At 54.5% G+C, this 13081-nt stretch overlaps 1 protein-coding gene across 1 annotated transcript in view; it reads right to left on the bottom strand.

Moving 5' to 3' along the window:
* LOC104078212 (zinc finger SWIM domain-containing protein 5) overlaps positions 1-13081 on the bottom strand; it is a gene marked incomplete at its 5' end in the record, with an annotated part of 24912 nt that overhangs the window by 5367 nt on the left and 6464 nt on the right. The window contains 4 exons of the mRNA XM_009579760.1: positions 1544-1720; positions 4030-4209; positions 9519-9669; positions 10309-10457. Coding sequence (XP_009578055.1) covers positions 1544-1720; positions 4030-4209; positions 9519-9669; positions 10309-10457 — 657 coding nt within the window. The remainder of the gene's footprint in view (positions 1-1543; positions 1721-4029; positions 4210-9518; positions 9670-10308; positions 10458-13081) is intronic.

Raw genomic sequence — 13081 nt, 5'->3', positions numbered from 1 at the left:
GTCCGCGGGGGGGGGGGGGGGGGGGGGGGGGGAAGCAAACACAGAAGATCTAAAATTATGGTAAAGGGATAATTTCTATTACTGGAAGAGCTCAGAAAGCTTTGGAAATGCAGACAACCACCTCCACAAATGGGGTTTCCACATCCCAAAGGTCACCTGCAAGGAATACAGGAGGAAAAGGTTTCACAACATCTGTAAAAGAACTTCTTGTTGCTCCCTCTATTAATTTGCTAAATGGATGAAATATTCAGCTTCTTGCTGAATTCATCACTGGAAGTTGCTGACAAAACACACTCCTTTCCCAGCGCTGAGTCCCTGAAGGAGTGCCAAGAAAGTGAAAACGCAAAATCCAAAAATCACGGCAAATACATCAGAAAAACAACATGCACCAACCAGCTGGTCCAAAGGGCTCACCAGAACCCAGATTATGCTAGGGACAGGGGAGCTGTGGCCACCACATCCCTGCCAGATGGGGTTCACGGAAGCACTAACCCACCGCCACTGCCTATGGCTGCGCGGGGAGGAGACCTGCTGCCTGCAGCCACACAAAACTCTTCCCAGAGTAGAAATGTCCTCTCCTGCTCCAGCTAAGCTAGCAGAGCTGTACCACCTGCCTTCACATGGGCCCTTTTTAACTTATCTCCTGGCCTTAATAGCAACTTAGTGCCTGCTGCTCCATAAACCACATCTCTGGAGGACTTTAAATGCTCTCTTCCCATTTGGCTGGGTAACAGCAGACCCCGGCTCCTGGAGTGGACGACAGTGCAGTGGTGGGTTTTGACCTGTTCCATGTCTATACATTCACCTCTTGGGCTGTAGGGATGAGGCATCCACCTTCCTGGAGGTGTGGGGGGCTCGTGTTTCCCATTTTGGGGTCAATCTGAGGGCTGACAGCCACACCAGGCACCCCGCAAGCCCGTCGTCTCACTCGTTTTCATCCCAGACATGTAGTTGTCAAGGGTCTGCAGACCTGGCCAGGGTCATGACTTTGCAGTAGAGAAGTTGTGTGGCTTGAGGTACATGGACTAAAGGTCTACAACACAGGAATTGGGCTTGACTGGTCCAGTATGCCTTAAGCTCATACAAGGCTTAATTGTACTGTCTGCCAATTGCCTCTAAGGGAAGACTAAAGAGAGGGTGAGAGCAGAGAAGAAAAAATCCAGAGGATACAGCTGTGCTCCCCAGCCAACTTTCAAGGGACTTAAAGTGTCCAGCCCCCCTGTACCAGGAACAGTGAGAGCTTGCACAGGGGACAGCCCAACACTGGCAGGATGAAAGAGGACACGACGAGCCTGGTCCAAGCTGCCCAAGGGGAACCCAGGCTGTAAAGATGTGGGGCTTGCTATAAGGACTGTGGCTGGGGTGTGGGAGAGCATCAAGTTCTTCTGCTCGCCCTTCTCCTCAGGCTAAGGGCCACTTTCAATCTAGGATGCAGAAGCTTGCAAGGACCCAGGGTAGCAAAGCTTCTTTGATGCGTGGCTCTTCTCCACTAGCAACCCTATCCACCCAGGCCACGCAAGGGGCTGCTGGTTTGGATGCTCACCTAGCCAGAGCGGCTGCCCCTGGGAGTTGAAGAGGAGGCTCTCGCCCTCCCGCTGGTAGGAGGGAGACACGTAGAAGTCACTGCTAATAATGCGCTGCAGGTGGCTGTCCTGCCAGTGGAGATCACAGCCCTCGATCGCCCGGGTGAACACGGTTCGTCTGGGCCTGGCCAGCGAGTCTGCAAACAGAAAAACCGTCAGTGCCTTGGTGGGGCAGGGGCAGCCTGTTCCCGCCCCTAAACACGACCTCCCTGGGCAGAGCAATGTCTTTACAATGAGAGCAAAGCCCCATCTGGTCGCCCCCCAGCCGTTTCAGAGCTGAGCACAGGTGCTCTGGTTCCTGCGCTGTGGCAGATTGCCTTTAGATACCTCTGCTGCCCATCCCATCTCTGATGGAGACTGCCCTCTCCTTAGACGGCATTGCTAAGTAACTTGTTAGAATAGCTGCCTTGGCCAAAGAGGTGCGGAAAGAGGCAGGGACTGCCCTGCCGTTAGCTTTCTGATGATAATCCACTGTCACTGATGCCTTGAAATGTGTCAGTGCATTCCCACCCCTGTGACGCTCAGCGTGCAGGCAGCTGCCAGGGGTCAGGACTGGGCTTCCTCAGTGTTACTGCCCTGCAAGGACCACGAGCTCTCCTCTTCTGCTCCAAAGCAAAGCCCCGGCTTCACTGAACCACAGCTGCTTAGATCAGCAGCACCTGAAGGGAACCGCACGAGTGTGTCTCATCTGCCTCCGGGCGATGGAGGGAACCATCGCCTTCCAGCAACCTCCCCTGGCTGTGTGAGAGGGCTGGAAGGGAGGAGACAGCATCATCTGAAACCCCACCGCTGCTCTGCCGCAGGTGTCTGTGCTCCTCTTCAGAGCTGCTCTGTAACTACAATGATATTTTCAAAGCTATTGAATGCTGGACGAGCATTTCACTCCGGCCAGACAAATCAGACAAGTGGTTTGTCGGGAAGAAAAGGCCCATCCGGAGCAATCCTATCGCTCCAGCCACGCTGGAGCACAAGGGCCAAACACAGCCAGCGGGCTGCAAAATGGGAAGCCCCAAAGGGGATGCAATGCTGAATGTTAGGTCCTGCAACCCGCAAGACAGGCCAAGTTAAATGCATTCGAGAGGGGAAAACAAAAGGCGCCGCTCAAAGCTGATCCAGGGCGGCTGGATAAACACGCTCCGGAAACGATGGCAACAAATTAGCCTGAATGCTGCAGGCACCCCGAGGTGGAGAGAAATTAAACAGGTGTTTGTACATACAGAACCAAGCCTGCTCACTTTACCAGGAAGGATTTCAGGAATCAGCTGTTCTTTCAGTAATAAAAGAGGCTGGCAACAATTTGCAGCAGTATTTGCATAGGCATAGACATTAATCCCGGGACACCTCCAGGGTCTGTGCTGCTTTCAGTCCCCTGCTTGGAGAGGCAGGAGCGTGGGGACAAGGGGACATCCCTGGCACGCGCTTTGGAAACTCCCCGCATGTCTGAAAATGTGACCTGCTCAGCCCCGGTGACCTGCCCTGAATGCCAGAGCGAATCCTCAGCGGAGCTGGGAACACCAGGGGGGAGTCCCGGGCCTGGCACAGGACGTGGAGCAAGGCCAGGTTTAAATTAAGCCGCTCCCCGAGGATGCGCACAGGGAGGTCCCCGGGGCGCACGGTCCTGGCCGTGGCTGGGGCAGGCTGGCAGGACGGCCGCGCTCCTGAACTGCTGCTGGGGGACTAATCCCACCCAGAAGAGTGAAGTTTCCTTCGTGGCACGGCTGCCGCCCCCCTCTCCTCTTCCCACTTTGGCCGCACGTAATACACCAAAGATCAATTCCAGCGCAGCAGATGGAGGCACGGTAAGAGCAGTAACTTTCAATTAATGTCTACTTCAGGCAAAAAAAAGGGGAAAAAGTGTTTTAAAGGGTTCAGATGCTTTGTCAGGGGTTGAGAAAATATTTTAGCATGAAGGAACAACCCCATAACTACATTGCTCTGTTTGTGCTCTGCACTTGAACTGTGTTTAACATCCCTAGCTAATGACTTATCTACTATCTGCATCAAAGCCCAGAAGTGAGACCCAAAGGCTGGGTGAGGGGCTCTGCACCACCTCCAACTCCTCACTCTCACATTACAGCCAGGGCTTCAGAGCTCAGTTCCACTCTGATTCAAGCAGTACCGTTTTTCTGTAAAACTCAGTACCTAAACCTGCACAGACCATATGGGTCCAAACTCCCCCGTGGTCAAATTGCGTTAAAATGGCCTTTGAAAATGATTTGATGCTCAAAATACAGGTGACTTCACCCAAGATGTCGCAAAGAGCCAAATATTTTCAAGCGTATCTAAAACCAGAGTTTTCTCTGTAAAGAGAAATGTTTTGTATTCCCATGCCTCCCGGAGACATCACCAGCAGGTGAACTGAGGTCTCTCAACTTTGGGGTGAGTTTTGACCCTGACTCAACCCCTGTGACCACCGGCTGGATTTCCACCCTCTGCCCGGACTCACCTTGGCTGTGACCGGAGCTCTGCGTAAGCGCATTGGTGATGTTGGGAAGCTCGTTACCGTAATTGCCATCTTCCAGAGGACAGACGTCCATCTCGCCCCACTTGCGCAGCTGCCGGAGCCAGCAGGATTTCTCTTCCAGCTTGCAGTGCGGGTTTAACACCACGCACACCCACAGCGCCCCTAAACAAAGCCAAGAAATCAAGGAGGTGCCACCACCATACCCGCGAGGCAAAGCTCTTCTGCTCCTGTGCTCGTCGTGAAAGCCTGCAAGGTTTCATCAGCATCCGTAAACTCATTTCAGTATAATCCACGGACCCAGGAGGGGGATTTAGACAGCTTTTAAATAAAAGTAGAACTCCTCTGTAATGAAGCTAAATTATAATCTCATGAGATGGGGGACAGTGGGGAGGAGGGAAGAAGAGAGCGGTTGTGTATGAATTTGTGAGTGCTTCTGTCTGCCAGGACAAATCTAGTGTTTGAACTACACATCAAAGCATGCTTAAAAACACCCTGGCAAGCTGCAGAGTCTGTATCTCCAAAGACTAACCTGATTTTGATCCTACCCACGTTCCAAGCGCTTTAAAGCCCGCTCCGAATGCTATTTCATCTGCCATTGTTCTTCAGGCCATTTGCATTCAACTATTTAAAAAGGAGATTTGGTGTATTTTCTTCCTTTTTTTCTTTTTCTTTTTCTTTTTTAATCCCCAGTAGCCCCCAGCCTGCAGAGGAACCAGCAGAGGAACCTGGAGCTCGGCCTGATGTCTCACAGGCAAGAGCCCTCCAAGGTGCAAGCCCTCCAGATCTCACAAGCAGAGGTGCCCATCAGTAGGACACGCACGCTGACACCCTCCAGGTCAACCACGGGACCTCACAGGCCTGATGATGCTGTCTGCTGTGCAAGAGGCAGAACCAGGCCCAAGGACATCTGTAGTCATTAAGATCCAGCTCATCTTTTCATAAGACAGGGCTGATGCTGGTGCTGCTAACCGAGCCTCACCAATTCTCCTGAGTCACCCACTACTCTGAAAAGGGCTGCAGCAACCCAAGTAAGTGCAAAACTGTGAATTCTCCTTTAGCTAATTGCATTTTTGCCCAAATTTCCCTGCAAGGCTGACAGGACGCAGCACGTCCCCTCCCTTGTGCCTGCTCCGCGGGGTGGGATGGCCGCGTGCTGGCACAGCTGTGGTGCACAGTGTCCCCAGGGATCCCCCCGGGCTGAGCAGCCTGTGCTGCTCCTCTCTCTGCCTGGGCCGGATTCTGCCACACACCCGGAACAGCGCAGCCTCCCACAGAAACACCCTCCCCTGCCTCTCCTCCGTGGGCCCAGTGGAGACCTGGAGCACCTTCCTTCTCCCCGCCCAGCCAGCTGCTCTCCCCCAGCTCTCCATCACTCCCAGAGCCAAAATTCCCATCCCAAAGTGACAGCCAGCGGCAGGACATCACCCGATACGGCTCTGCTGCACGGCGAGGGGATTCCTCCGGGCGCCCAAACCATCTTCCGCGCTTGCTGTGTTTTCTGCGGCAGGGCCCCAGCCGCCAACGCGCACCAGCCGGGACGAGCAAACAGAGGCAGCGGGAGCAGCCGGTCCCTCTTCCAGGCAGCGCGAGGCAAGACCAGGCTGAACAGCAATGTCCTGGCTCCGCTCCGGTGTCTCCCCGCTCCTCTGGGTTATAGCTGAGCTTTGGTGGTGCTTTTGGGGTGCATCTCCCAGCACCCATCCTCTGCTAGTTGGGACTTGTGGACATTTATAAGGCGTGGAGGCTGTGCGCGTCCAGCCTCTAGGAGCAGCTTGGCTCGGCAGGAGAGACGTCACGGCGTCACAACGCAGATGGTGGCAGCAGTATCGCATCCAGGAACGGGCATGGGAAAACCAACCACAGGCACTGAAGATCAGCAGATATTCAAAGCAGCCCTCGCCCGGTCCAACTCCACCCGCATCTCAGCTCCGCTGCTCCCAGGAAACCCCACCAAAACCCCACTCCTTTCTGATGAACAGCGGGGGAATAAGACTTTTGAGCTGCAACATCAGCACTTAATGCACACGCAAAGAAGAGCTGACTCCTTAGGGGCTTTCGGGGCCCATCCCTCCCAGAGCGGGTCCAGGCCACTCACTTCCAGGCTCCTATAGGCTCCACGAGGGCTGCATGGATACAGCGTCTTCCAAAAAATCAGGTCTCAGCTCCAGAAAATGAGTCTTCCTTAAGGCTCTGGTTACTGCCCCTCAGCCGAGCCTGCCTGCTGCCCATCCCGAGGGCATGAAACTCCCCACCTCCTCGGGCGGGCATGAGCCAAATCCTGCACTGGGTTCCTGGCATTGGGCGTCCCAGGGCTCCGGCGGGTTTTGGGCATCCCCTTCCCGGCACTCCTGCCCGATGACACTGCCCGTCTTCACCCGCCCCAGCCGCCCCCGGGCATTTTGCCCCCCCCCCTCTGACGGTGAGCAGGGTGGCTTGGCTGACAGGCGGTAACGAGGCTCAGTGCTCCGGCTCCGCCGCCCCCAGGAACGGGATGCACCCACTGGATTTTTGGCTCCCACAGCTCAGCTAAGATGCGATCCGCAGAAGCCTCATGACTTTGCAGCCTATTTTTGGGAGCCGCCAAAGCGCCGTGCTCCTGGGCTCTCAGGCAGAAGGGAAGATGTGGCAGGGAGGTGGGGACAAGGAGGGAAGAGGGATTCGCATCTGTCTCGGCCACAATAGTTATCTGGGAGATGGAAAAGAGGGGTTTTCTGAGCCCTATGGTCAAGTGACATCAGCTGACAGCACAAGTGACTCCTGTCCTGAGCCAAAATGCCGTGCCGGGTCAAACTACATGCTGCAGAAACCTTCATCTGAACTTTCCAATAGCAGAAGGTTAAGCGGGGAACAAAGCAGCAGATCACGATTAAGCTAAGCCTCTAAACAAAAATGCTTTTTGATGACGGGGCTGGGTGCAGGGACGGGGGGGTCGGAGCCTTCCCAGCCCTGCGGTCCCGGCTGCCGGCCCCGGAGAGGACAGGCGCTCCGATCCCGCGCCCAAGTTTCCAAACCATCAAAGAAATTCTCCCGTTTCCCACAGGGTCGCTCCCCAGCTTAATCTGCTGAAATTCCCCACTGTAAACAAGTGGCCGAGATAAATAAACCCGTCTCCAGGCAGATTAAGGTCAGGCTGCACTTCAGCTGGTTTTTCGTCTATTTTTTGTAATTAGGCTTTAATCGTAAGTACTAATACGCCAGGGCAAATACTCCCACGCCACAGAGCTCTCCATCCAGCAGGTCTTTCCTTTGGCTCCCCAGCAGACGGGGCAATAGATGTTCAGTTGGCAGCACATGCAAGCAAACGATGCCCTTTTTATTTTAATTTTTTTTTTAAACTCTGAAATCCTGCAAAATCCTTTACATTTTCCCCAGCATAAATCCACAATCTTCTTTAAGGCTGATCTTCTTCCAATCCCACGCAAGTCTGTGATGCAGTCTTTGCTAAAATCGATAATTAATTATTAAACACGTGCCCGAAATAATTTCCGCGAGGCCCGTTTTCCTCTTCCACGTGGCAGGGGAACGTGGTCTGCACCGGGGCTTCCCGCAGCAGCTGGCACCAGGCTGCTTGTCCCCCGCTTTGGCAGCAGCGGTAACACCGGGCAGCTTTGGCATCTGCATCCCACGAGCAGTCAGACAACATGCCTTCACCGCCCCACGCGCCCCAGCTACTGTTGCCTGCCCAGCGATGGTTTGGGACATCTCTCCGCATTGCTGATGTTCGTTACCGGTGAACACCACCACTCACTGCAGCTCTGGTCCCTCCATGCCTGGACCCTTCCTTCAGAGGGATGCTCTGTTCCTACAGAAAATGCTGCCCAGGACCAAATCCAAAAGGCTTCTGTAAGATGGGGGGAATAATCCCTGCTCTGAGTATAGTCCATGCCCATCCTGCGCTGGAGCCGTTTCTTGGACCATCACCGTGTCCTCTGCAGGGGCTTCTCTTCAGCATGGAGATGCCCAAATCCCTCTCGCATGACGTGCCTACGCCAGGCGAGCCGCTCGCTCTGACGTGCGTTGGCTGGCACCACGTTTCACCTGCTGTCACGCTGATCCAGCCTTGGTAGGGCCCTGACGTTCCCCCGCCACCCTGCCATCTGCTGATGGGGAGATGCTGTCGCCTCCTCCCGCTCTGCCGACCAAAACTACATGCACCGACCTGGTCCTTGCACTGTTAAGCCAGGACTGAAACCCAACCACTCCCGCCTCATGTGGGAGGGAAGGGAGGGAGGGCTCTCGGCTTGGATAGCAGGTTTGAAGTCTGGCCAAATAATCTGTAATTCTGGGCAAACTGCTTCCTGAGTGCAGGCCTGCCTAGACACCCATCCGTCAACATTTCACCAATGTGTTTGCTTTCTTCCATGAGGAAATTTTGGCTTGGTGGATTTGGCCACCTCTCCAGGATCCTTGCATATCCAACTATCTAGCTGCAGCATCCCAAAATCCTGGAAATATCTTCTTGGCAAGCAAGCACAGATGAGCTCTTCAGAGCCGGCGTGGTTATTTCCATCTAGGAAACTTCACACAGAAATGCGACATCCCACCCCTGCCCGGCCCTTGTCTGTGCTGTTTGGCCAGGCTCTCCGTCTCACGACTGTGTTTGCGTTTGTTGGGACACTTGGTCTATGACCCCAGCTGCAGTTTCAGGTACTCCAGATCCTGGACCACCCTCAACCTCTTCCAGCTCTACAACATCCCTTTGATCCCAGCCTGTGAGCCCTTGCCCTTACACAGCATCTCCCACCGGCAGGCTGCAAAGGAGCTCAAACTCATCATGAAACTATGGCACAAGTCAAACTATTCATCCAAGATCCCAGATGTCCAGGAGAGCCCAGAACTGCTGGGTTAACTCTACCACACAACCAACCTCCCTGGGCCCACGTAATCTAAATGTTTTATTCTAATGATATTATGGTGTCAGCCAGCTGAGCCAGTGTCTAAGGTGCTTAGCTAGAATTACCCAGAACTGCATTTCTCTTAAAGCCAGGCTCTGCGCTGGCCATCCTGCCCCCTCACTCTGGAAACGTGCACCACAGCATGCAGAAATCTGTTGGACAGAATGAGACTTGAGAACCTGCCTTTCCCCCTCTGGATCACAGTTCCTCCAGGAATGGCACTTCCACGTCTCCAGGCTACGTCCAGCCCCTGGGGCTCACCAGCCTGTATCCTCCCTCGCAAAGACTTTGGGGCAGCACACCAAACATCAGGCTGCTGCAAGTATGGGACCAGCCACATTCCGCACACCCATCATCCTTGACTCCTTTGCAGGAGAGGGGCTGGTTTAAGGTGTTGAAGTGTACAGTTGGGGCCTGATCCAGCTGTCCCACCAGGATTTCCCCAGCAGGGGATAGAGCAAGCTCCTGGCATCTCTCAGGGCCTCTGCTCCCAAAAAAGAGCCTTAAAAGCCTCTGAGATGATGCCTGCAGCCCAGGCAACCCTGCTGTTGCTCTCTGCAAGGCGGTGACCCTTACCCAGCTCATCCCAGAGCTGCCGGCACTTCTCCGTTATGCCTGTCCCCTGCTGCCTCCAGAGGGAGAGCCGAGGATCGGCCATGAACTGCTCCGTTATCAACGTCAGCATCCTGGCCCCGTTGGAGTCCCTCATGCGCAGCATCTCCCGAACCTGGAAAGGACAGAGAGAAGGTCCTTTGTGAGACAACCCACGGTCCCCTGGAGGTGTTTAGTACATGGTCACCTGGCTGGCAACTCACAGCTCCCTCAGTCTGGGGGTCCAGACTGTAATTATATACATATATATACGTGTATAATGTATAGTCATCAATACATATATACATGTAACACTCATGCAATGGCTATGACCTGGCTGATTGGAGTCCAGCTGAGTAACAGCCACAGCCTAGGCTGTGAAGGGGACCAAGCAATCAAGAACATAAAAACAAGGCCCTTCTGCAAAGAAAGAAAAGAGCCTGTAGGCTGGTGCCACCTCTCCATGGTCTCAGTAGGCTCTGCAGGGTTGGTTTTTCCCCCACCATGCTGATGGGGAGATGGGGGAAAGCCCTGCCTTGCACAGGGATCACGGCAAGCCCATCGCATGGGAGGAAGGGACCTGCCAAGGGAGCGGGTGGGACAACCCAGGCCTGACCCAGAGCCTGGATTACAACCGCCTGCTCTGCGACCGGGCGAGAAGGCACTGGAGCAGAGATTCCCAGCTGTGACAGGCACCCTGCCAGGGCAGCCACCGAGCTGTCGGCTACGTGACGCGCTGAGCGAAGAGGGGAGAGAGCAGCCGGCTCCTCCTCACCTTGGCAAACATGGAGTTGAGCTGCTTCCCCGAGCCATAGTACCCTCCCTGAGATAGGAACAGCTTCACCTGCTCTCGGACCTGCTCCTCGTCCAAGTGCCAGCAGTTCTCATCGTCGATGCTGGCCCCAGCAGTGGGGTCAGGAGCGCCTAGAGGGATGGGGAGGGAGGAGAAAAGAGACAACCGTGTTATAGCAGGAGGGTCAGCAGTCCCACCAGCAAAAAGAAGTGGACCTACCTCTATTTTATATGGACCCACATCTATTTTATCAGCTCAGGTGAGGGAAAACCAACCAGGTTCCCAGGCAGTGAGCCCCAGCTGACAGCGTCACGCTCTCCCTTCCACAGCAGTGGCAGCAGCTGCCAGGAGGAATTCCGACCACAGGGCTAATGCCTAGCTAGCCCCTCTCCCTCTGCGCCCCACATGAAGTGAGGCTGAGCAAGAGCAGGGACCTGCTTTCCTTCAAAGCCCGGGGGGAGTAGGCAGGGCAGCAGCAGAGCCTGGAGCACTCCCTGGCAGGAGGGTGTTCCTCCTCTTGCTCCACATCACCGGTTTGTTTAAGTGACAGTAAAGCTCCAATTCCTGCAAGCCCTTCCCCACATTAGGAACAGTCTAACAGAGGTAGCACTGCATGAGGGCTCCAGAGCCCCGGGTTAAATGCCTGATCCTGCCCCTCATTTGCTTTAGGACAGAGGACAAGTCCCTGTGCATCAGTGTACCTGCCTGGGAGAGACCCTCTGCTAGAAAGAGCAAAGGATCAATAATCCTTCAAAGAGCAAACTGTGACCGGAGCAGGGCCTTTGGCAGGCACATGTGTGTGTTCACAGGCTGCATTTCATCTTCCAGAGAACAAAAAACCAAAAAAAACCACAAGTGCTTTAAACAACAGCTTGGATCCACCTCCCCTTGCCTTGCCCCCTTCAATTCCCATTTTTCCCCCCGAGCACTGCCCTACCTCCCAGCAATGTCCCCGGCTTCCCAGGCTCACGGAGCAGGCAGCAGCCAGGAGTGCAAAAGGGAACAGAAACTCAGCTTTTCATCTCCCAGCTTGTAAGCCCTGCTCTGCAGAAACCTCTCCGTGAAAACCAGTGCCAAGGAGGGACGGGTGCAGCTGGAGGATGCTCTGCTCCACTTTGGTCTGCTTCTCCCATCTCGTCTCCCTCTTGAGCGAGGAAAGGGGTCAGCGCGGGAAGAGCGAGGCGCTGCACGGACAGCCAAGGGATGCTGTAGCCGACGCGTTCCCAATTAAATCTTAACAACATCTTCCCCACTCGACTGCGATCTGGTTTGGAAGCAGACATCACTTTCACGCAGAGACAGCTTGGGATGCTGCACACGTCCCAGCCCCCTGCGCTGAACCAGGAACTCGAATGCAATTCATGAAAATCAAGCTCCAGGATTGAGTCTTCTCAGCAGGGCGACTGTCTCTTCTTGGCTTGTAAGCGAAAGGACATCAACCCGAGGGGTTTTGCTCCTCCGGCAAAGGCTGAGAACGCTCCTGACCCGGTAAGATACAGCTATTTGTATTTAATGTCCTTTACAAAATTCCTTTAATTTCTGCTAACAGTCGCTGCCTGAGAGCTGTTCCAGCAAGCTCTAGGCGCAGCCTGCACCGTGCTGAAGGGAGAGGAGGATGCTGCTCCCTCTGTAGAATAATTTATAGTCAACAGAACCACGTAATCGGGACAGGAGCTGAAGCAGCAGAAAGGAAATCACAGCCCCTGGATGAGCACGAGGGCTTTCGCCTACAGCCCCGCACGTGCCCTGATCCTGCTCCCCGGCTGCCAGTGGCCAAGCCACGAGGGACCACCATGCCAGGACCTGTCCATCCTGGCTGCTTCAACTTTTCCATGCCTTTTCCTTCCCTCCCCCAACCTCGTCCTTATCTCACAGATAAAGAGCAGACAAGTCAGCGATTATCCCCTATCAGGAACCGATGACTAATCTGTCTACCATGAGCGCTTATCCCGGCCCCACCGCCAAGGTATCCCAGACGCTTGCACTCTTAATATCCTCCTCCCCACCATCCTGCCTGCCGCTCCCAGCTGCAGCTATCCAGACCAGCCAGGTAGTCTCAGCTGCCTCTATAGGGTCACCTGGCTGCATCTATAGGGACCAGGAGGGCGTGGATGCCTGGGATGACCCATCCCACCTAAGCTCAGCCCACCCTTGGTCCCTCACCGAGGCCACTGTGACAGATAAAGGTGGAGGAATCAGCAAGATGCAAAAAGTGGCTGCATTTTTGTGGGGTTCCTGGGACTACCCTCAGCGCTCGCTGCTCACACATAGCGTTAGCGATGGAAAGCCCAAGCAGCGAGGAAAGCAGCGTGCAGCTAAATAAAACCTCCTCCTCCCACGCAACACATTGAGCACTTCGCACGTTGGGGTTCAGGCCGCAGCCAAATTAGTAACGCGCCTCCCGCGCCTCCAAATAAAACCTGAATTTGCTTGTAAATGTATTTTGCTCTCCTATAAAAGATTCAGAGAGAGGATTGTAATAGCAGATTCCCACATGTGCAATGCAACCTGGCAGATAACGGGCTGCCCAATTACACCGGGGAGCTGGATAAACATTTAAGAGCAAACAACGGGATTTGTGCCGGGTTTAAATATTAATGGCAGGATTTGTCCACCTCCCCTTGCCAACGTTCACGCCGTGGGGGCTTCGGCAGCGGCATGCCGTGACGCAGCTGATGAGTGATTCCATGTCTCGGCTCCAAAGGAGCAGGGAACGGCATGTAAAACAGCCCAGCGCCTGGGTAAAACGTTTCTC

The sequence above is a fragment of the Fulmarus glacialis genome, unplaced genomic scaffold (assembly GCF_000690835.1).
Source record: "Fulmarus glacialis isolate BGI_N327 unplaced genomic scaffold, ASM69083v1 scaffold24940, whole genome shotgun sequence".
NCBI lineage: Eukaryota > Metazoa > Chordata > Aves > Procellariiformes > Procellariidae > Fulmarus > Fulmarus glacialis.
This window is presented reverse-complemented; position numbering and strand designations above follow the sequence as displayed.